Source organism: Taudactylus pleione, unplaced genomic scaffold (assembly GCF_031769625.1).
Source record: "Taudactylus pleione unplaced genomic scaffold, aTauple2 ptg000034l, whole genome shotgun sequence".
Taxonomy (NCBI): domain Eukaryota; kingdom Metazoa; phylum Chordata; class Amphibia; order Anura; family Myobatrachidae; genus Taudactylus; species Taudactylus pleione.
This window is the reverse complement of record NW_028284436.1, coordinates 2,161,719-2,183,429: the sequence shown is the minus strand read 5'-3', so window position 1 is coordinate 2,183,429 and position 21,711 is coordinate 2,161,719. Positions and strand designations below refer to the sequence as shown.

General features: G+C 47.0%; 1 protein-coding gene across 1 annotated transcript in view; it reads right to left on the bottom strand.

Annotated features, from left to right (window-relative positions):
* Positions 1–21,711, bottom strand: part of FANK1 (fibronectin type III and ankyrin repeat domains 1) — a 235,334-nt gene that overhangs the window by 174,781 nt on the left and 38,842 nt on the right. Inside the window, exon 2 of the mRNA XM_088452198.1 lies at positions 9,138–9,315. Within this exon, the coding sequence (XP_088308324.1) occupies positions 9,138–9,315 (178 nt within the window). The remainder of the gene's footprint in view (positions 1–9,137; positions 9,316–21,711) is intronic.

Genomic DNA, 21,711 nt, shown 5'->3' with positions numbered 1-21,711 from the left:
ATTTTTCTCCTTACTTTTTTCCTCACTTTATGGTGCCAATGGTGGTACTTGCTTTCTTTATGCAGTACTTGAGGCACACCCTTGGGTACCGCAACAGGCATTAAGAACTCAAAGTAACTTTTTCCAAAGCGACACACTTCCTCTTTACTCTTGCCACTCAAACCTATTAAAGGCACATCTTTTGGCCAATTTCTACTTGATCCATCTTTAACCTGCAGCCTTGAAGCCCTGTATTGGCTACTGGCATATTTCACCGATGGCCCCTTGAAAAAAGAGGAGCTAACATTATCCTGAGTGTCACCAGCGTCACAACTTCTGGACCTTTCCTTTATGTCAACAGACCATGTACTCCGGACTCTCATGTCCACATAAGATACTTGAGTATTTACTCCATTGATCCACAGAATTTATCTCACAGCTCTGATGACTATCTGCCACTTCATTAAGGCATAGTTCTCTTGGACTTTCTTGTGCTCCCGGTTTTTGAGCCTTGAAAATATGATGAACAATTTCAACATGTTACACCAGCACAGGTTGAAGTTCACTCTCCACAGATTTCTTTATTTTCAAGCAATGTCTAGATGGACTACTTGCTTCAAACTTTATCATGTGAGACCACTCCACTTCCCCACAGACAAATTCAGCAGCATTGCATGTTTTATCCTGGTTGCATGACAGCATTACTTCATATACTTGAGCATTACTCTTCACAAGACTGTTACCATTAACTTTCTTCAAGGTTCTGCTTTGCACTGCAAAACTGTGCGATTGAGTCACATTCCCATCACTCTGACTACACGACAACAAGTAAGTCTCAAAATTTGAAGCCATCTCTATCTTCGTAGACTTTTGTACATCCTGCACCTTTGCTTGACAGGTCATGCAATCATCATCTGTATATGTCAGTTCTTTATTACCAACTTCGGACACAGTTTTTCAATCTGGACCTGTGTCCTTTTTGGAAGACTTCATACCCCCAGCTATCAGAGTGAGCTGAAAGTCACTGCAAGGAATCTCATCCACTTTTCCAAGACGAATTTCCCAACTCCGATACTTCTGTCCCTTCTTGTACACTGGTATCGTTAATGAGGACATCTCTATGGTCCCATTGCTGCTGAAAGACATCTTTCTGGAACATCTTGCTTAGTTCCCGCAATTCACTGTTTGTCCGCTGCTCATCACACAAGACACTCTGCACCGGTAGCATATCACTCTGCGTGCCAGCCTTTTCAGGATCAACCTGTGACAATTGCTGCTTGTGTTTATGTACTTCTGCCACACTGCGTTCAGTGAAGACATCGGATGCCATTTTAGGTTCAGAATGTTATTTAACTTCTTTTCCTCTAATTTTCCCACTACCATGTGGAATATTTTCTGAGACGCAGACAGCTGCTCTTCCACATGGGCAATTTTCACCGTGGCGCTTTCCAACTTGCTCTCAGATTGTAGTAGATTGCGCTCCACAACTTCATGTTTAGCACGTCTCAACTTTTGTACAATTATTTCAGACTCTGCCCTTTTGATTCACATTGCAAATCCATTTCTTGGTATTCCTCTCCACTTGGAATCTTTGCAACTGGTCCTGTGTACTTAGCAGACACTTGTCAAGGTTCTCACTCTGTTCTTCCAAGCCCTGCCATGGGTAAGGTTAAGCTCTCTCTCCAAAGATTCATTTTGCTTTGTGGCTTTATGCAGACTTTCCTCCAGGAATACATTTATTTCCGTCAGACATTCTGAAACTGCTTTAGCTGCAAGTAAATTGGAGTGTAGAGTTTGTACATGCTCCTTACAGCTGACTTTAAGATGGATCATCTCCTTCTCTTTTTCTTCATGGTCTGTCTCCCACCGAGTGCGAGTCTGCAGCATCTGTAGATCACTGCTCTTTTACTTCACAAAACTTTTCAGTCAGAGAACTTTCCTCCAATTCATAGGCTTTAAGCTTTACTTGTGTGGACACAATTAAAGAGTCTTTTTCCTTTAACATCAGAGCCAGATCCGCCACTTTCACTTGCGTGTGCTCTGCATCACTCCGATGTCTCTGAACACCTTCTTTCAATTCCTCCACTTCCTGCTCAAGTACCACACACTTTTGTTGCAACTCAACAACATCTTGCTCTAATACATCATTATTTGCTAGGAGCACATCATTCTCATACTTTGTAACACAATGGAAAAATTTAGCTTCCTCAAGGTGTTCAGACATCGCTGCCAATTTGAGGTCTGTCTCTTTAAGAACTTCAAGTTTTTTTATTTCTTCCTTCTCAAATGCCCTTTTCAAAGAGGACGATTCACTCCATAATTTATTTTCAGCTTGTTCATGAACATTTCTCTCATCAGCCAATTGTTCCATTAAGTCATCAATCTTCCCAGCATAATACGTATTACTTTCCATTCAAAACTTTACGCATTCTGTCATATTCTTCCAGGCTAATATAGTCCTCTCTGGACGGACCTTGCACCATACATTGACCACTTTCTTTTTGCGCCTTGAGCTTTGCCCACTGTTGCTTGTTGGCTTCTTGCTGAGCTGCTGTAGCCAGCAGCAAGACCTTCACCATGTCATCCATGTTGTCTCAAAGGGGCAAGAGTGAAGCAGAATTTGACTTGCCTAATAATCATTGGATGACACCTTCATGGGGAACACGGGGCAATAATCTTTTAAGCCACAACAAATTGGGTGTCTGTCACTTTAAGGTTTAAATGCTTTTTTTTTTTCAACAGCACACACTTTTTAACTTGCAACAAGTGGCTTTCAAATTTATACACTTCACAAGTAACTGCTTTAGTTGTCACTTGCACCAACTTTGATTGCAATGAACAACATATAACAAGTCTCTTTCCCTTTAATTGCAAAAGAAAAAGTCCAGCACACAGAATAGCACACCTTGAAATTAACGAGCAGGTCTTAAACATTCAGCAGCATAAACCACTTTTCTTGCAGGTTTTCAACATTAGAGGTTAAACAAATTCATCTTCATAGACACAGTATATACTGCATAACTGGTCATTTCAATAAATTTACACACCTTTAAACCATGATTTGCAGGCATGTGATAACACAGGAATATGTGGTTGTACATATTCCTTCAGCAATTAACGAATATATGTATGTTTATGTTCCTTTATTTTCCCCTATATTGCAATGTAGAATATATAAAAATGTTTAAATTGATATTCAGTATTAGTATAGTTGTGTGAGGTGCAGCTGGGTCGCATTTGTCGAATGGTCTCAGGCCTGGAGAGATATGAGGCCTACCCTTCTCCCTCCAAAGTAAATAAATGGGTCCCTGTTACATCAGTCATTTTGTTTAATATTTTATCCAAAGATATCTTAAATGATGTATTAATAAGTATATAGAGATTAGTGTCTATTTCTATGCAGGTGTGATTAACTGCGGAGATATGTACAAGTTAGAACTGATAAAGCAGCCATCTTATTTAATGGTTCAGCAATAGAAAGACTTGTAGGTTTAAATCTCTGTCAGTTTTAACGTGAGCAAAATTAGCAGACAGCCAGTCTCAGATTTTGTAAATAAAAAGGGCTAATCAAGATAGCCTTAGCCTACAAGAAGCAAGAATTAGGAGCTACAGGGGAACAGAACAAGAAGATAACATTATATTTTGGTTAAGAGACACATAACCAATTGAGGTCTAGAACGTACGAATATTAAATAAATTAATACTCCCCACTGGGTTAATTGGAGGTATAGCCAGGATTAAGTAGAGAAAGGGGGAAGGGGAGCAGTCGGAGACAGAGGAGAGAGGGAGCACACAATGAGAGTCTGGGGGTGCTGGTGCAGATGCCGTATGTATGTATGAAATTGGCTGACTGATACTGCACTGGGGGTAACAAATTTATTTTACAAATATTCCCTACTTCTGCTAATATAATTTATGTCTTTTGTTGTAAGTCTGCACTGGCAAAGTACATGTATAATTACGCTGTCTTTAAGGAAAAGCATTGTTATTTATTTTAGAATCTGAATTGGTGTGAAATTCGAATTATTTCATTTCTTTTTATATATAAATATAGAACAAATCGCGTTATCACATGCATACAACTTTTCCATGAAATACTTCAAACTTTAACTTTTTCTCTTTAGCAGAAAATATACTTGCAACTTCACTTTTGCTAAACACTCAATACTTCTGTTTCTGGCAAACTTTGCCTCTCCGGTAAGCCAACAAGTCTGCAGCAACTTGTGTAACACTTATTTCTCTTCCTTTCCAAGGAAAAGTGCACAATTGCAGACAATTTTTTTTAAACACTTCACAACAGACTTCTCTTCACTCACCACCTTGACGAGCCTTCCATCACTCAGGTGCAGTGAGTCTCCTTTGGAGAGTCCAATAATATAGTGCAATAAGCATCCATACTTCCATTTGTATTTTTGCGTAGAACCTTTATGCATAGAATCTTTTGCCCGCATTCTCCACCATATTGTGATGTTGTGGGGTAATTAGCTCAGTAGATTAGGGTCAGTGATGCTGTGATTAGGCGTAGAATTAGAGTCCACACATTATGTTCCAGTAAACATAAATTAAAATGGTGCTTTACTGCCAGCATGGAAACCAGAAAACAGAAATAGAAAATAATAAACAACCTAACCCTCTCTGAAGGTGCCCACACACATAGCGATATTTTACACGATCTGGCCGATTCCGACGAATCGTGACGACAGATCGTGTAAAATATGGCCAAATCGTGAGGAAATCGTTAGTCCTAACTCACGATCACTATGCGATGCGCGTCCCCGCTGGTCGCACATCGCATCGTCAGATCTGCCGTGCAGTAGGGCAGATCTGACAATTTGGGACAAAATGCACTGGGAAAAAAAAAGTTAAGATGCACGATAGATCTTATGCTTTTTACTCCAAATCGTGTGTAGGAGCTGCCGTGGAGCTGCCGGGGGAGAGTTCAGGGGAAATCGCACACATCGTGGGATCGTGTGCAGATCGGTATGTGTGTGGGCACCTTGAGGGCACTAGCTCACTTCTTGAACCCTCTCTATAGAAGCAGCTAATCTGCATGAAAGTCTTTCACAGTCTCTGAGATTGGTGGTCCTTCCTGCCACATGCAGGACTGGACACTGACCTCCTGGCCTGGTATAGCTTCCTTAGCTTGTTGGCTGCCGCCTCTCACAAGGACAGTGTCAGAGGTATAGGGATCTCCCTTCCTCCTTGCAGGTATGATCCTGACCACCTGATCTGCTTCACTCACACTGTAGCCCCACCTGGACTGTCTGACTGTGTCCACCAGCAGTTCTGGTCATATGGCAGCCATTACACATCTTCCCACAATGCTTTTGTACTCTGGCCCTAATTCAGAGCCGGAAGCTCTGACAGAGCGCTCGCTCTGAATCTGAAGCGGCAGGAGGATGATCGCGATGGTCCAGACCATCGCGACCATCGGGCTTGCGACGAGACCCTTGTGGTAAGGTCTCGTTGCCGCAAGCCCCAGAGAGATTTCGGCTCTCACAGAGCCGAAATCTCTCGCACTGACATCACTCGTGATGTCAGTGGGGCCGCCCCCAAACGGAGGCGTTCACATGGGAACGCCTCCGTTTGGGCAGCCACTCCCCCGGCCCGCCCACCAAAGGGGGCGTGCTGTCACTCAACATCGACAGCACGCCCCATTTGGTACGAGACCCAGAGCGACTGTTTGCCCTTCGCTATCCGGGTCTCGCGCATGCGCACGACGAAGCCGGCTCCGTTGTGCGCATGCGCACTGGGCCACCATCGACCCGCTTGCGAGCGCATAGCGCTCACGAGCAGGTCTGAATCAGGCCCTCTGTGTGGGCGGATCTCTCCTGCCACACACAGAATCTGCTGCTCACCAGCACCATCTCTGGTGATACTGCCACAGATCTTTATAGAATCCGACAGCGGGATGATGCCGTTTTACCTCGATTTCAGATCCGAACCAGGCGGGAAACCCGAGCCGGACTTGGTTCCCGACTCAGATCAGGGGGGTTCGGATTTCGGAAGTCCGAACCCGCTCATCCCCAATTTATTTCTCTGTTACCACCATTCTATTCCTTCCACCGGAGTTATAGTTCTCTTAAAAGCGTACAGGCACCTACTGTGCACACCGCAGGCAGCCATTTTCTTACCTAAACCAACAGTCATGCATTTACATCCTACCAGTTCACGAGGAACTAGTGAGATCACTAGAACATGAGGTATGACCCCAGACAATGGGCTGCCGTGGCTGTCTGTGGCTCACACCTCAGCGATGTCGCATGCCCCCTGTAATCCAACTGCCAGCATTAGAGAACAGCTGCCAATCTGATCTCAATGGGTACACTTTAATCCACCGCCATGTCTGCTCGGAAAGTAGTTGAAATGCCCACTGTCGGGATCCCGGCGCCGGCATCCTGACGGCAAGTAGTGGGTCTAGGGAGAGGGTTAGGCACTAGGTGGAGGGTTAGGCATTACGGGGGGGGAGGGTTAGGGTTAGGCACTAGGTGGAGGGTTAGGCATTACGGGGGGAGGGTTAGGTTTAGGCACAGGGGGGGTAGTTTTAGGGTGTGAGGAGGGAGGGTTAGGCACTACGGGGGGGCTAGGGAGAGTGTTAGGCACTAGGTGGAGGGTTGGGCACTCGGAGGGAGGGTTAGGTTTAGGCATGGGGGGTAGGTTTAGGGTGCGAGGAGAGATGGTTAGGCACTAGGTGGTGGATTAGGGATTAGGCACTACGTGGAGGGAGGGTTAGGCACTCGGAGGCAGGGTTAGGTTTAGGGTATGAGGGAGGGTTAGGGTTAGGCACTACGGGGGGCTAGGGAGAGGGTTATTCACTAGGTGGAGGGTTAGGGTTAGGCACTACGGGGGGAAGGGTTAGGGTTAGGCACTCGGAGGAAGAGTTAGGTTTAGGCACAGGGGGTAGGTTTAGGGTGCGAGGAGGGAGGGTTAAGCACTACGTGGGGCTAGGGAGAGGGTTAGGCACTAGGTGGAGGGTTAGGCACTACGGGGGGGAGGGTTAGGGTTAGGCACTCGAAGGGAGGGTTAGGTTTAGGGTATGAGGGAGGGTTAGGCACTACGGGGGGCTAGGGAGAGGGTTATTCACTAGGTGGAGGGTTAGGGTTAGGCACTCGGAGGAAGGGTTAGGTTTAGGCACAGGGGGTAGGTTTAGGGTGCGAGGGAGGGTTAAGCACTACGGGGGCTAAGGAGAGGGTTAGGCACTAGGTGGAGGGTTATGCACTACGGGGGGGAGGGTTAGGGTTAGGCACTACGGGGGGGAGGGTTAGGGTTAGGCACTCGGAGGGAGGTTTAGGCACAGGGGGGGTAGGTTTAGGGTATGAGGAGGGAGGGTTAGGGTTAGGCACTACGGGGAAGGGTTAGGCTTAGCCACAGGGGGGGTAGGTTTAGGGTGCGAGGAGGGAGGGTTAGGCACTACGGGGGGGCTAGGGAGAGGGTTAGGCACTAGGTGGAGGGTTAGGGTTAGGCACTACGGAGGGCTAGGGAGAGGGTTAGGCACTCAGGGGGAGGGTTCAGTTTAGGCACAGGGGGGGTTAGGTTTAGGTACAGGTGGGGGTTAGGTTTAGGGTGCGAGAAGGGAGGGTTAAGTTTAGGGGTAGGGGTTGGGTTAGGGTACTTACCGGCCGTTGTCTGTATTTTATCCCTGTAAGGATGGCAGTGTCAGGATTCTGACCACCAGCAATCCCATACCGAACCAGTCTGCTCATATGATGCCAGCAAATAAAACGTAGGGAATATACAAAATGTCATTTATGAAAACATTGTGGGCTTATTAGGCTATTTGTGGCTTAAAAACAACAAAACAAAAAAAAAACAGTTCAAGCTCTGTACTACTTCTCTTTTTGCTTGGATTAACCCAATTTTTATCAGAAGAAAAAGGAGAGCGCATTTTGATGCGATTGGATTAACATGGCAATGAACGATAATGCATAGGGGCCGATTCAGATGAGCGTTTTATTTCTGCTACTCCGCATGCGTCTAAGTCACATCGCGCATCCACCTCGATGGTGTCCGTACAGAGTTGCAGTTGCTATTTCAGACACGTGCAAAGAAATGGACTCAAAATGTAGTGGCCGTTCCTGGGCGGTGACAGGGAGGTGTCTTAGCGCACACGCACAAAGATAGTCTGTCCAGGCGTGTACTAAGAAAGGAGCGGGCCCATGTGCAGTCTCCGTCCAGGCCCCCTCCTCTCTACCCGGTGGCCGGCAGTGCACTGAGCACAGCAGTAGTCTCTGGGCACTAGTCTGTGCCAGAGTCTACTGCGCATGCAACGGTCACCGGGTATATGGTGCAGAAGCCATTTTCCCAGCGATTTCCCTACTGCGCATGCGCAAAATGCCAGGAAAATGGGCGCCATTTTCCAGATGATTTGTGCAGTGCTACTACTGCCGGAGCGGGACTTCAGAAAGTTAAGTATCGGGTGCAGGGTGTGCGGTGTGGGCCCCCCTGGACACTGCATACCCTGCATCCATTATAGATATGCCCCTAAGGGGTCTATTTACTAAGCAGTGTTAGGAGAGAGTGAAAAGTGATAAGGTGCCAGCCAATCTGCTCCTAACTGCCATCTCACAGGCTGTGTATGAAAAATGACAGTTGGGAGCTGATTGGCTGGCACCTTATCACTTTTCACTCTGTCTCCTAACACTACTTAGTAAATAGACCTCCAAGTCTGTCTTATGAGTGTGTTATGGGAGTGTTGCGGGCATGTCGGTGCAAGTGGCCGTGTACACAGACACTCAGATGCTCGCGGCAGGAAAAACTGCACCTGTCATAAGGCTGGTGCAAGTTTCGATTGTGCGACCGATTGTGATGTAGAGACGCACCAATCGGCATTATAGCGTCTCTACATCACAATCGGTCGGGGAAGGACTTTGTAGCGGTATTTGCATAAAGTCACAGACAGGCGACCGCCAATAGACACGGCTGATTCTGAAGCAGCTCTATAAAGTTCAAGTACATCCCGCACTAATTATTAAAAAAAAAAAGAAGAGAAAACGAAGAAAAAAAAAAAAAAGATCGAGAAAAAATAACAATAAAATTAATAAAATAAGAAGAAACCTAAAAAAAGATGAAAAAAAACCATTTTAAAGAAAACCTAAAAAAAAAATAACAAAAACAAATAAAAACAACTTTACACCAATTAAAAAAATATATATACTTACGAGTAAATAGTACCATACACATGTGTCTTCTCATCCTCCTCTTCGATGGAAAATATAAACAATTTATTAGAAGGCCCTTTGCGGTGGTAGGTATTGTTGATGTCCCAGTATAACTCAATACTGTGGTGGTTCACCTTTCCAACCACTGGAGGGTCAGGGCGCTGAATATCTTCTTCTCCTGCGAAAGAAACATTTTTTATTTATTTTTTAGCAAATTCTAAGCAACACTGAATTTAAATGGAATAATAGAACGTACATGGAATTGTCAGATATAGACAAGAGAAATGGGAATTGTAAATGTTGGGTAATTAGTTTGGATATCCTTACATAATGTCGGGCCTTGCATTTGTCTAAAATAATTAAAAAGTGTATATTGATTTATATAGGTTTAGCTCAAGAGCATAAATTAGCATTTATAAGCCTTTGACAGCTAATTACATTACAGATCATGAAGTTGTACTAGAGCAGTGAATCAACCCAACTGCATAAGAGGAATACAAAATGCACAGAGAGATACGCTTTGAAGGCAGGCCAATTTACCAGCGAGATTCCACTGGCACGTTCTCCTTAATGAGGATAAACCTGCACTTTTCTACTCATACAACCAGTCTTAATAAGAAATGATCTTCTAATAATCTATATAATAACTGACATGGTCTGTACCATCTCCGTTTGCCGGCAACAGGGGGAAAGTATTGCGGGGAAAGAGCAGGGAGCAATATTTACTGAGCAAGTAAGTCAATAGACACGCTATAAATCACATGCATTATTGATCAAAATAATGACATGGAAATAACAGAAGATTTATAATTCTACTATAAGACCTGTCCCATTTGGATAGTGTCCCATTCGTTAACATATTTTGTAGACAATACCATTTATCCCCCAACCCATTCATGTATTATTTCAGCGGGTGTCCTCTTCCCCAGGACCAAAAGTTACTTCCAGATTTATTTATACACATTGGCTTTCCTTCTGTGCTCCTGCCCCTCTTAAGGCCCCTACATACTAGACGACAACGTGAACGATTTGGCTGATTCCGACGCATCGGAACAACAAATCGTTCATATCGTCCAGTGTGTACGCACGACGCCAATGCGCGCTCCCGCGGTCGTCCGTTGCATGCTCAGATCTTTTGTACATAAGATCTGAGGATGTCTCTAGAGATGCCATGCTGCCGAATGCAGCATTGCCCCCGCTACCACCCTGCCGTTGCTCCGTCGTTCAATGCCGGCATTGGCAACTGTGCATACACTTGCTGATGCCGGCACCCCCTGCCGGGTTCCGTTGCTCATGAGATCGTGCTAGGTACACATTGTCTAATGTGGACCCAGATTTACTGAGGGCTCTATTTAAGAAGCACACTAGAAAGCATTAACATAGATATTGTGGAATGTTAGGGGAAGCCTGATAAAATACAATTTATTTTCATGCATTAAAACGTTTACAGTTTACTTTCCTTTTCAGTTTAGAAGAATTTGGTTTTAGTAAAGGCTGCACGGTACCAAGAGCAGGAAACAACACATAAGCAAATGGCAGAGAATGAAAGTAAAGAAAACGGTTATCGCAGAGCTGTCCTCCGGTAGCCTGGATGTCACTGGTGGCGGCCACATCCGCCAGGAAACATAGCGGCTTTCTGCAATTCTGAATACCACGGTATAAGAGCATGGGGTCTAGTTATTAGAAACGACAGTTCTCTCAGCAATGTGCTGCTGGTGGACATCACTGCAATTATTACAGTAAGGAATCTTATCTTAATTTCCTGCGCACTTCTATGGGGTGGAAGAAAAATTAGCAATAATACGTTGCTTACAACCATTCTGCAGGCACTCCACAACACATTGCTAACAGCTGAATCACCCCCACAGTATCCAACACACATTGGCAAGCATTCAGACCCGGTCGTAAGTGCTGAGCACTCGCAACCGGGTCGATGTTTAGGCCCTGAGCACGAGCAGCAGCCGCACTGCGCGTGCGCAAGCCCCGGAGCGAGAGACAAATTCTCTCGCTCCGGAGCTCTCTACAAAAGGGGCGGCTGTCGATGTTGATCGACAGCTCACCCCGTTGTGTAGGCGTGGCGGGGGAGGGGGTGCTTTCACAAACGGACGTTTAGTAGGCGGCCGCACTGACATCAGCAGTGATGTCAGTGGGGAGCTTCCTGCGCGATCAGAGCAGGAAGCTCCTTGGGGCTTGCAGTTGCCGAGAGCCAACCTTAGGGTCTCGTCGCAAGCCCCAATGGACACGATGGTCTTGACCATCGCGACCATCAACCTGGTCGGTCGCTAAAGCTGTGGGTGGTAGCTTAGCTAGCGACCAGGAGGCCGCACTAGAAAATTCAAGCGACCGCCCTCATTCAGCACTCAGACAAAATGCACGTCATGCCATTGATGATTATAGAGTACAGATGCCATTATAATTACAGTGTCCACATGATTATACCAGCAGTGTCCAACCAACATATTAGCAGTGCCATGTGTTCCACAAGATTACCCAGCAATGTCCTTGTCATCGTCTCCTACACCGTGACATTAAACCAGCAGTGGCCAGTTTGATTATAGGACTCCACCAGCAGCAGTGTATCGTCACCCCCTAGGATTGCATTGGCAGCGCCTATAAGTTATTACATCAGACACGGGAGTGATCAGTGTTGCCTCGCTATGGGGGTGATTCAACTTAGCTGGAGTTGAATAGTGCCGGGAGGGACCTCCCAGAGCTATTCAATTCAGCGCGCTGTTTAGTCCAACTAATGATTTCTTCTCGCATCCTACTGATGGTGCGAGGAGAAATCCAACGAAAGTGCCTGCCGCGAGGCTGATTTCCGGATTAGCGCTGGTCTAACAGCCTGCACTTTAGTCGGAAAATGCTGGTTCTCACGACTAAACACCCAGGTTAAGTCGCGAGAACCGGCATTCTTCTACTTAACAGCTTCTAGTCGGACTAAACAGCGCGCTGAATAGAATAGCTCCGGGAGCTCCCTCCCGGCGCTATTTAACTCCAGCTGAATTGAATCGTCCCCTTAAACTTTAATAGATTAATGGATAGGGCGCCTCATTCAGAAATGTACACAAACCAGATTTGCGTACAGAACGGGTCCCATGTTGCACACAGTGCCCCCTGGGTTGCAGCCTGTGGCCATTTGGGGCGGATGTGGGGTTGGTGCTGACCTCCATGCCGCACCCGTTTTCTAGGAGTGATGAGGCCAGGGTCAGCGTCTTCCAACGCAGACTTCCTGGCCTCAGCTACAGAGCTGCAAGGGCCGATCTGAGTAACGTCAGGGTTACTCAGATGGCCGATGGTCTTGCAGAATATCCGATATTGCGTCTTAAGATGCAGCACTCGGATCTGCGATGCTGCCAGGAGCCGACTTTTCTCCTCAGACGCCTCCTGCGGCATTACAGTATTTTCACACAGAGCGATGTGAGCAGCGTCCATCTCCAAATCAGGCCCAGGGTGTCCTAGGCTACCGATAATACGAGTGCTGGAGCTGTTGCAGCGCGATGCTGTGCGCGTAAGTGAGCCGATCCCACACTAGGGGCCTCCAGCACAGTTAGATGTAAAGGGAAGTTGCTGCTTTTTTTTCCCCAGCAGTTTGCTCTTTGCGTAAGTGCGCATGAGCTTCAATTCGTGTTACACTTCTTCTGTCCTGACATATCAGGCGGCCCATTTACCACTTCCGACTCCAGTCGGGCTGGGAGGGGTTTGTAGGGGGGTATATACAATCCATTAAACTAGATGCATTCCAAGATCGTCACCAAAGACACGTGAATGTGCCTGTTTGGAGTTCAATGACTTTTGGGTATTTGAACGTTGGTACAAGTTGATTACTCACGACGTCAGCCGTGGGCTGTGTCTGATCCACTAAATACATCTGAGACACATTCTATTTTCAGGGTACATGGCCTAATGTTAGCAGGCGAGGCAACACCGCCTTACAACAACAACAACAAAGACAAATGGATAAAAATAGTATTTGATGCACCATGAAGCCCCTCAGACAGCGACACCTCCCCCCCTCCCCGGCCAGAGAAGAGCACTGCTGCTGACCAGGGAGACACCACAGGCTGCCATCTGCCCCCCCATCAGACGGCAGCCTGTGTTGTCTCCCTGGTCAGCAGGTGGCGATCCCATCAAGCCCGGGTGCAGGTAATTAGTACCTGCTCCCCCCCATCCTTGGCACTCGTGACCAGATGCGGATGTGATCTAATAGCAGGATTACAACGTATTGAATACTTTTTTTCCTACTCACTGTAGGAAGGCTACGGACATTAAAAAAAAAAAAAAGTTACAATTTTATATTTGTATCTTGTTCAATTTATTTTTTGACAGACTCCATACAGGTACCTACTCTTCCCGACCTCTTACTGTAATGTCCTTAATTTGTGTACTGTGGGCCTGATTAAGACCCGTTCGCTGAGCTGCGGACGCTCGCTAGGGGCGATTATCGCACATTTGTGCATGTGTATGTGTCAATATACGCATGCGCAAACCAGTAACTGATGCCGGGAATTGTGCGCTCTTAGTACACAGACTGGACGCTAATTTGAGTGACAGATAGCGCAGTTTGTGGGTGGTAACAGGGGAAGGTGCCTGTGAACGGGGGAGTGGATGTGCGGATGCAGGCGTATCTGAGCATCTAAATGGCGTTTTAGGGGTGTGCATAATTATCAAAGACGTGTCATTGTACACGTCACTTGGTTGTTTATTAGACAGCACTGATCGCAGTGCTTAAGGTGGGGTAGGAGCTACCTCAAGCGCTGCGTGCAGCTCCGATGAGTCTCGATGTTACCGATTAATCATACACTTCCTGGAGATCACGTGTGCTAAGTAAGAAAGGTGGGCGGCTTTATACCGGCGTGCACTCGCTCTGCCGTCGCTCTGTAAGGCATAGAGGGCGTTCTTCCACCGGACAGTGCGATCGCGGCACTTGCATACCCGTCCCCTTTTATCTGCGTGAGAGCGCAGCTTAGCGTCCGGGTCTGAATCAGGCACCGTGTGTATGAGAATACATTAGTGCTCAGATGAAGCCACACCTCCTGCACCTGTTATTTGCATACAGAGGGGAGGGGCATTCTGACACCTATGTGTAGAGTTAGTTGCACCTCACATTTGCAGTCCTGCATAAGTAGTAATATTAGTTTTGTTTTATTCCCAGAAGCATTTTACGTTTGTACTTAGCCACAAATTGCGTCAAACTCAGCATAAGGCCCAAGGCGTACTTGCCGACATCTAACATGATTTGGAAGTCTTACATGGGTGGATTAAGGCAAAATGTTGGCCTTGCATAAACTGCAATAAAATATACAGTATGTAAATGGATAGTAGCTGAGTTAAGTATTACAGGTCATCACGAAGATTTGCATAATAAAATTCAACACCACAGACAGCATTGGAACATTTTGCGTATTATACTTGCTGTCAGCACTGCAGAACCCTTTAACATTTTGCCATCGGCTCAGTCATCTCTAGTTACAGGTTAATCCTAGATTTTCTGACAGCATGCTATTTTTAGGCTATACAGATAGAGAAACAAACTCTATCTTTCTATCTATCTATCTATCTATCTATCTATCTATCTATCTATCTATCTATCTATCTATCTATCTATCTATCGCAGAAAAGTGGCACTCAGAGACTTGAATAACAGCAAAATAAAGGTGCTTTTAATCAATGTTTCTGGGACAACCCCCCCCCCCCTCAGTGACACAGAATTCCATCAGAGGAGACCGCAGACGCCAGACTCCCTTCCAGTGATTGCACCAGAAGTGATGTCACAGAGAGACACGATGGCACGGCCATGTGATCCAGCATTGCCGGAGGGTAACCATGGAGCCTGCCCCCAAACAAAAGACTGGTCAGGTGACAGGTATGGAACGCCCCCCAGCAAGCTGTAATAAAAGAATGAAAACATACAGTATATAGCACAAAAAAGTGCACAACACATAAGAATTCTAATTCTATAAAATAGTTAAATGCCACTATAAAATTTCCATATAAATATATAGTGCAATAAGATAGCTGCCCAGGCAACAATCACCGAAAGATATATACAACTAGGATAGACCCAATAAGTCTGTTCCCAGTAAAATAATATAACAATGAGATATAAAATGTACAGTCTAATAGAATAGTACAACATACAAAACCGCCATTTATATAAAGCTATTGAAACCCAATGATTGATTGAGACCCTTTTGGAACAAGAATTTACAGCATGAAAATCCATTTTGACTCCAACTGCAACAGTTTTTTGACCCGGTTACCACCTCGTAGGGATGGAGGGACTTGATCAATAATGCGATATCTGACTTTGGCAAGGGCAAAATAACTGGCCACTGGATGTTCACTTGCCCCTGTGCTGATGGCCGCTCTAATGACAGAGTCATACGCTCTTTAAATTGCCTCTCTGTATTGCCCACTTAGAAAAGTCCACATGGACAAGACAAGGGCCCCTGATTTCCCGATTCTGTGCCTGTTGCCTGTGTGAGGATGTGCAAAACGGTCTCCAGCAATTAAATAACTGCAAGTTAGGTACCCCATACATTTCATGCAACCACATTGTAAGAAATGAGGCAGTAATACAGATGAGAAACCAGTCACATCTGTCCCTAACATTCTGGCCTCATGTGTAACCAGGCATGATCTCGGACTGATGGAGTGACAGGAGATCGGGATCAGACATCACAATTGGACATAATTGTTTTGCCCTCTGCTGGTAAGCACCAGTCTCACACACCCCCGGGGCAGAACTATGGGAGACAATGGAGGCGCCTGCCGCCGGGCTCCAGCGCTGAAGGGGCACCTCCTCCACTGTACACAACAAATTCACCCCACTTAGGGCTGTAACTATGTACCCAGAGTGTACCGTCATGGCCGCCCAATACATGGCACCCCTTCCTGGGAAGCCACCTTACACTAGTGGAGAGCTCCGTGTCAGACCATCAGCTGCTGCCTTCGTCTATCTAGAGCCTGTCTACATGCAAATTGCTACATTACAGTGTCAGCGGCTGTGACTGGGGGGGCACCAAAGTATAACTTGCCTCCAGGTGTCTCGGATGAACTTACTCCACTACCCCCCCTTCCCCCCCCCACCGGTGCTTATTTCATAAAGGGACCACAAAAAAGGGGGGTCATCACACAACAGTATCCCCAATTCAAATTACCCCACACAGTGGCACAATCTTATTCACATTACACCATACATAGGGCCTGATTCAGAGCCGGACGCTCTGAACGAGCGCCCGCTCTGAATAGGGCGTGTTTTTTTTTTAATAGCGAAGCTGCCTTTTGGACGCTCGCATAGCTGTGGGTTACCACCCACAGCTATGCGAGCGTCCATGATGATGGTCGCGATGGTCAAGACCATCGCAACCATCGGGCTTGCGACGAGACCCTTGCGGTAGGCTATCGTTGCCGCAAGCCCTGGAGTGATTTTGGCTCTATCAGAGCCAAAATCACTCCCACTGACATCACTAGTGATGTCAGTGGGGCCGGACCCAGACGGAAGGCGTTCCCATGGGAACGCCTCTGTCTGGGCAGCCACGCCCCGGCATGCCCACCAAAGGGGGCGTGCTGTCACTCACCATCAACAGCACGCCCCCTTTGGTGCAAGACCCATAACGACGGCTACCCTGTCGTTATTCGGGTCGTGCGCATGCGCATTTGGGAAACATCGACCCGCTTGCGAGCGTACAGCGCTCGAGAGCGGGTCTGAATGAGACCCATAGTGCCCGATTCAGCAAGGATCGCTATTCTGCTAATATACATGCAACGCAGTTGCTAATATCAGCGGTAATATGCAAATGTTTGCATTCACATTGCTTTGGAAGCCTGACATAAGGACACCAACTTTCACTTACTCACATCAGTATACTTTAGCAACATAGCGAAATAATCGGTAACATGGGACCCATACACACACTTGCACAAGCCCAGACCTTACTCAGGAATTGCTAACTTCTACGCACGCTATGAGACCTCAGGCTGCGTATGGCATCGCAGTGGCTAATTTATACATGCCCCTGCAACTGCGTGCAAACGCACTGGCATGCCTGCGTTCGCCCGACCTCCCCACCCCCGTCACCACCCACAAACGGTGCTTCCTGTCAATCAGTCTGCGAGGGCTCTGATCACAATAGCTACTTTGCGCACTGCGATGCATATGCATGCACAGAATGCAACAATCGCCCGACTGCGTGCGTATTAGCAACTGCGATCGTTGCTGAATCAGGCCCATAGTGCCCTGGATTCACATTACACCACATAGTATTCATGTTATGTCACACAGTAGTTCTCCTTTTACACAATGCCCAAATTAGTGCTCCTTATACACAATGCCCACAGTAGTAGTGCCCCTAATACAAATAATGTCCACAGTAGTGCCCCTTATACAATACCCACAGCAGTAGTGTCCATTACACATAATGCCTGCAGTAGTAATGCCTCTTATGCAATGCCCACAGTAGTTGTAGTGCCCCTTATGCAGTGCTCACCATGGTAGTGCCCCTTATGCAGTGCTCACAGTAGTGGTGCCCTGTATGCAGTGCCCCCAGTAGTAATGCCCCTTATGCAAAGCCCACAGTAGTGGTGCACCGCATGCGGTGCCCCTAGTAGTAGTGCCCCTTATGCAGTGCCCCCAGTAGTAGTGTCCCTTATGCAGTGCCCCCAGTAGTAATGCCCCTTATGCAGTGCCCCCAGTAGTAATGCCCCCTGTAGTAGTGCCCTCATTAGTAATGTGCCCTATAGTAGTGACCCAGTAGTAATGCTCCCCTGTAGTAGTGCCCCCAGTGGTAATGTCCCCTGTAGTAGTGCCCCCAGTAGTAATGCTCCCCTGTAGTAGTGCCCCCAGTAGTAATGCCCCCTGTAGTAGTGCCCTCATTAGTAATGTGCCCTGTAGTAGTGACCCAGTAGTAATGCTCCCCTGTAGTAGTGCCCCCAGTGGTAATGCCCCCTGTAGTAGTGCCGCCAGAAGTAATGTCCCCTGTAGTAGTGCCCCCAGTGGTAATGCCCCCTGTAGTAGTGCCCCCAGTGGTAATGCCCCCTGTAGTAGTGCCCCCAGAAGTAATGTCCCCTGTAGTAGTGCCCCCAGTGGTAATGCCCCCTGTAGTAGTGCCCCCAGTGGTAATGTCCCTTACACAAAAGAACCCCACAATACTTACCTTAAGCCCCATTCCTACGTCCACTGCCATCCGTCTGGGCGCACCACAATCCTCGGAACTATGGGAGAGACGTGCAGACTATGGGAGCCGGAAGCCAGAGCTAAGGAGTGAACTCCAGCCTCTGGCTGCCACTGTGGGGAAAGAGCCAGGCTGGTAACACCATTTCAGCGCGCGCCCGGCAACTCCCTCCAGCGCCGGGATGACATCGTGGGTTAGGTGGGCCGGAGGCGGCGGAACTGGTTCCTTCTCCAAATGAAACTGATGGAACGCAGTTCCACCCCATTCCAGCCCACTTTAACCCCTGGTATGCACATTTTTGTTACTATATGAACTGACCCTGGGTATAACCAGTTGTCCCTTAGGTTTGAGAATCTGCTCTCTCTCTAATGCAGCGACGTTATTTTTAGCTAATAACAGGTCTTTATGTGGATACACTCCAGCAATAAATTTGTCAAACATGATATCCAATTGTTGCCTCATTTCAAAAGGATCACTAGTGATGCGTCTAACTCACAAGGACTGTGTATATGGAAGACCTTTGCATGTTGGTTTGGGATGAAAACTTTTATGTCACAATATAGTATTACGGTCTGTTGGTTTTGTGTAAAGATAAGTTTTTATTTGACCGTTCTGTATTGCTCTATGGTCTAAACAATTAATATTAATGCTGGTACGGCTTGTAGATAAAGTGATGTTTGATGATTTTATGGTGTTTCACTCTGAGGACTTTACGGTATTCAGGGGTTTATTTAAAAAGCAAAGTGAAAAGTGGTACAAAAAAAATCACTGCTATTCACTTTTCAACTTTCACCGCATCTATATAATTTTTAAGTACCGGTTCAACTCTCGCTGTAAAGGAGAAATTAAACGGCGCCAAATAGGGCTTGGCAGCTATCGTAGGGGTCCGCGAACACCCAATATGCCTCTCCCGGACCCAAGAAACACACCAAATGAAAATATAGTATAACAATATATTTATTGCAATAAAAAAAAAATACTTTAAAATTCTCTCTCATTTGATGGAAGGACTATAATAATCCTATACTTATATAACATGAGGTGCACCTTATTTATTGCTTTATGAGACTTACCTGTTAAATTCTTTTCTTCGATTCCATAGGTGACACAGGCTTTACGCTGGGTATAGGTTGGTGGAAAGGAGTCTGTTAGATGCTTTCCAGGCTCCCCCTTCCCCCTATATCCCGCCCCCAGCCACCTTAGTTAAGTCAACAAGCCTAATGGCGGGTACACACTGGCAGATACATTGGGCGATCAATTGATCGGCCAATATATCTGCTGCACGTCGGCCAGTGTGTACCCGCGATATGCCGGTGAACGTCGTCGTTCAGCGACATATCGCATTGGCTGTGTGTACAGGCGGTCAGTAGACCGCCCGTACACACACAGCGGCAGCTGCAAGGAGGGGGCAGGATCCGCTCCGCCCACCGGGTCCCGCCCCTCGGCCGCCGGGACCCGAGGGCGCAAGCAGATGATGGCCGTTCAGTGTGTATGAACGACCATCCTCTGCAGATATATCTGTCAGGTGTGTACCCACGTTAGGTCAAGGAGCAAGAAGGACAAGAAGGAAGACCAGCATGCACTCAGGTCCAATTGCACAAGACATGTGACCAGGAGAACTGAAACAAGAGCAAGCTCCACAAGCCAGGTGCGTCAGGGTGGGAGCCCTGTGTCCCCTATGGAATCGAAGAAAAGCATTTAACAGGTAAGCACATAAATCTCCTTTTCTTATTCCTCCATAGGCTACACAGGCTTTATGCTGGGACGCCCCAAAGCTAATCCCCTAAGGGAGGGGACGCTCCTGGGATGCGTTGAGGACCCTTCGCCCAAAAGCTGCATCAGGTGTGGCGAAGGTATCAAAGGAACAGAACTTCAGGGACGTATTGGCAGAAGACCACAAGGCCGCCCTACACAGCTGCTCCACAGAAGCACCACATTGTATTACCCACATATTTCCCACCAGCCGGGTTGAATGAGCCCTCACCACAAACGGTGCAAGAAGATCCGCCACAGCATAAGCGTAGCGAATAATCAAACGGATCCATCTGGCCAGCATCTGCTTAGTTGCTGGCCAACCCCATTTGCAAAAGTCATACAGGATAAAGAGAGTATCTGTCTTACCTTGCCCCCTGATGCGGCTTGGAGCTCCCTAAAGTTTCCGGCCAAGAACACTAGCACGTCGCCAGCGGTGCACCCGACGGCCCTGGGGTGATGGAGCAACAGCAGCATGGGCGTCCTTGCAGACACCTAGCGCTGCAGACTCAAAAAATACAAACTTACACTGTGGGCCTGACTCAGGCGCCAACAAAAAAAGTAAGGCGGCCTGTGGCTGGGGGCGGGATATAGGGGGAGCCTAGGTGGGGTCTAACAAGGTTAACTGTGTGGTGCCCAGACTCCTTTCCACCAACCTATAACCAGCGTAAAGCCTGTGTCCCCTATGGAGGAAGAATACACTTTAATGTACGTAAACATACAAGATATTGCCCCCAGCGCTGCCTGGGTTTTTTTCTCTCTCTCTTCCCTCCTGCCTATTTCAGCCAGTCTCTCTTCAGTGCTCCCCCCACTATTCTTCTCCTCCTCTTTCAATTCCCCGTTCTGCCGATGCCGGGTAATCAGGGAAATTCAACATGTTGAAAATCTTTGATTCACTGATCTGGGCCAAAAAGTTATCGGGAAAAGAGAGTCTGGGATCTTTAACGCGATGGTTATTCCCGATCCACCGACAGATTACCGTTCATCGATGTCCGTGGATCGAGTGTTTTTGATCGACCATTGCCGGATAGGATGAACAGGGAAATCCAGGCTGTAGCAGTATGGCCCGAAACATTCCACCTCTCTCTTCCCTCTCGTCTGTCTATTTGTCTTGCCAGCGCTTGACTTTATTATATAGATTATCCTTAGCATTACCTTTTTTTTCCAGGAATATGGGAAATAATAACAGAAGTGTTTGGAGACTGTAGATGTGTGTGATGCTGGAATTCTCTGAAAGTGACATCACTGACACTAGTGAGAGGGGTCAGAGTTCAGACCAACTGTCATTTCATTCCAACATGATGACATAGGGGTCTATTTACTAAGCCTTGGATGGAGAGAGAAGTCAACAGAGATAAAGTACCAACCAACCAGCTCCCAACTCATTTTTCAAACACAGCCTGTGACATGGCAGTTATGATCTGATTGGTTGGTACCTTATCTCTGTCCATTTTATCTCCTTCCAAGGCTTAGTAAATAGACTCCATACATTTTTATCACTCTTTAGCTTATACAGTGCCGCAACTAGGGGTGTGTGAGCGATGCCACCGCACAGAGCGCAGTGCCCTGTGGGTGGCACCAATGCTCACCAACGGCCCCTTAATCTGGCTAGCAGCTTGCCTGGAACAGTACCCTGCAGACAGAATCAC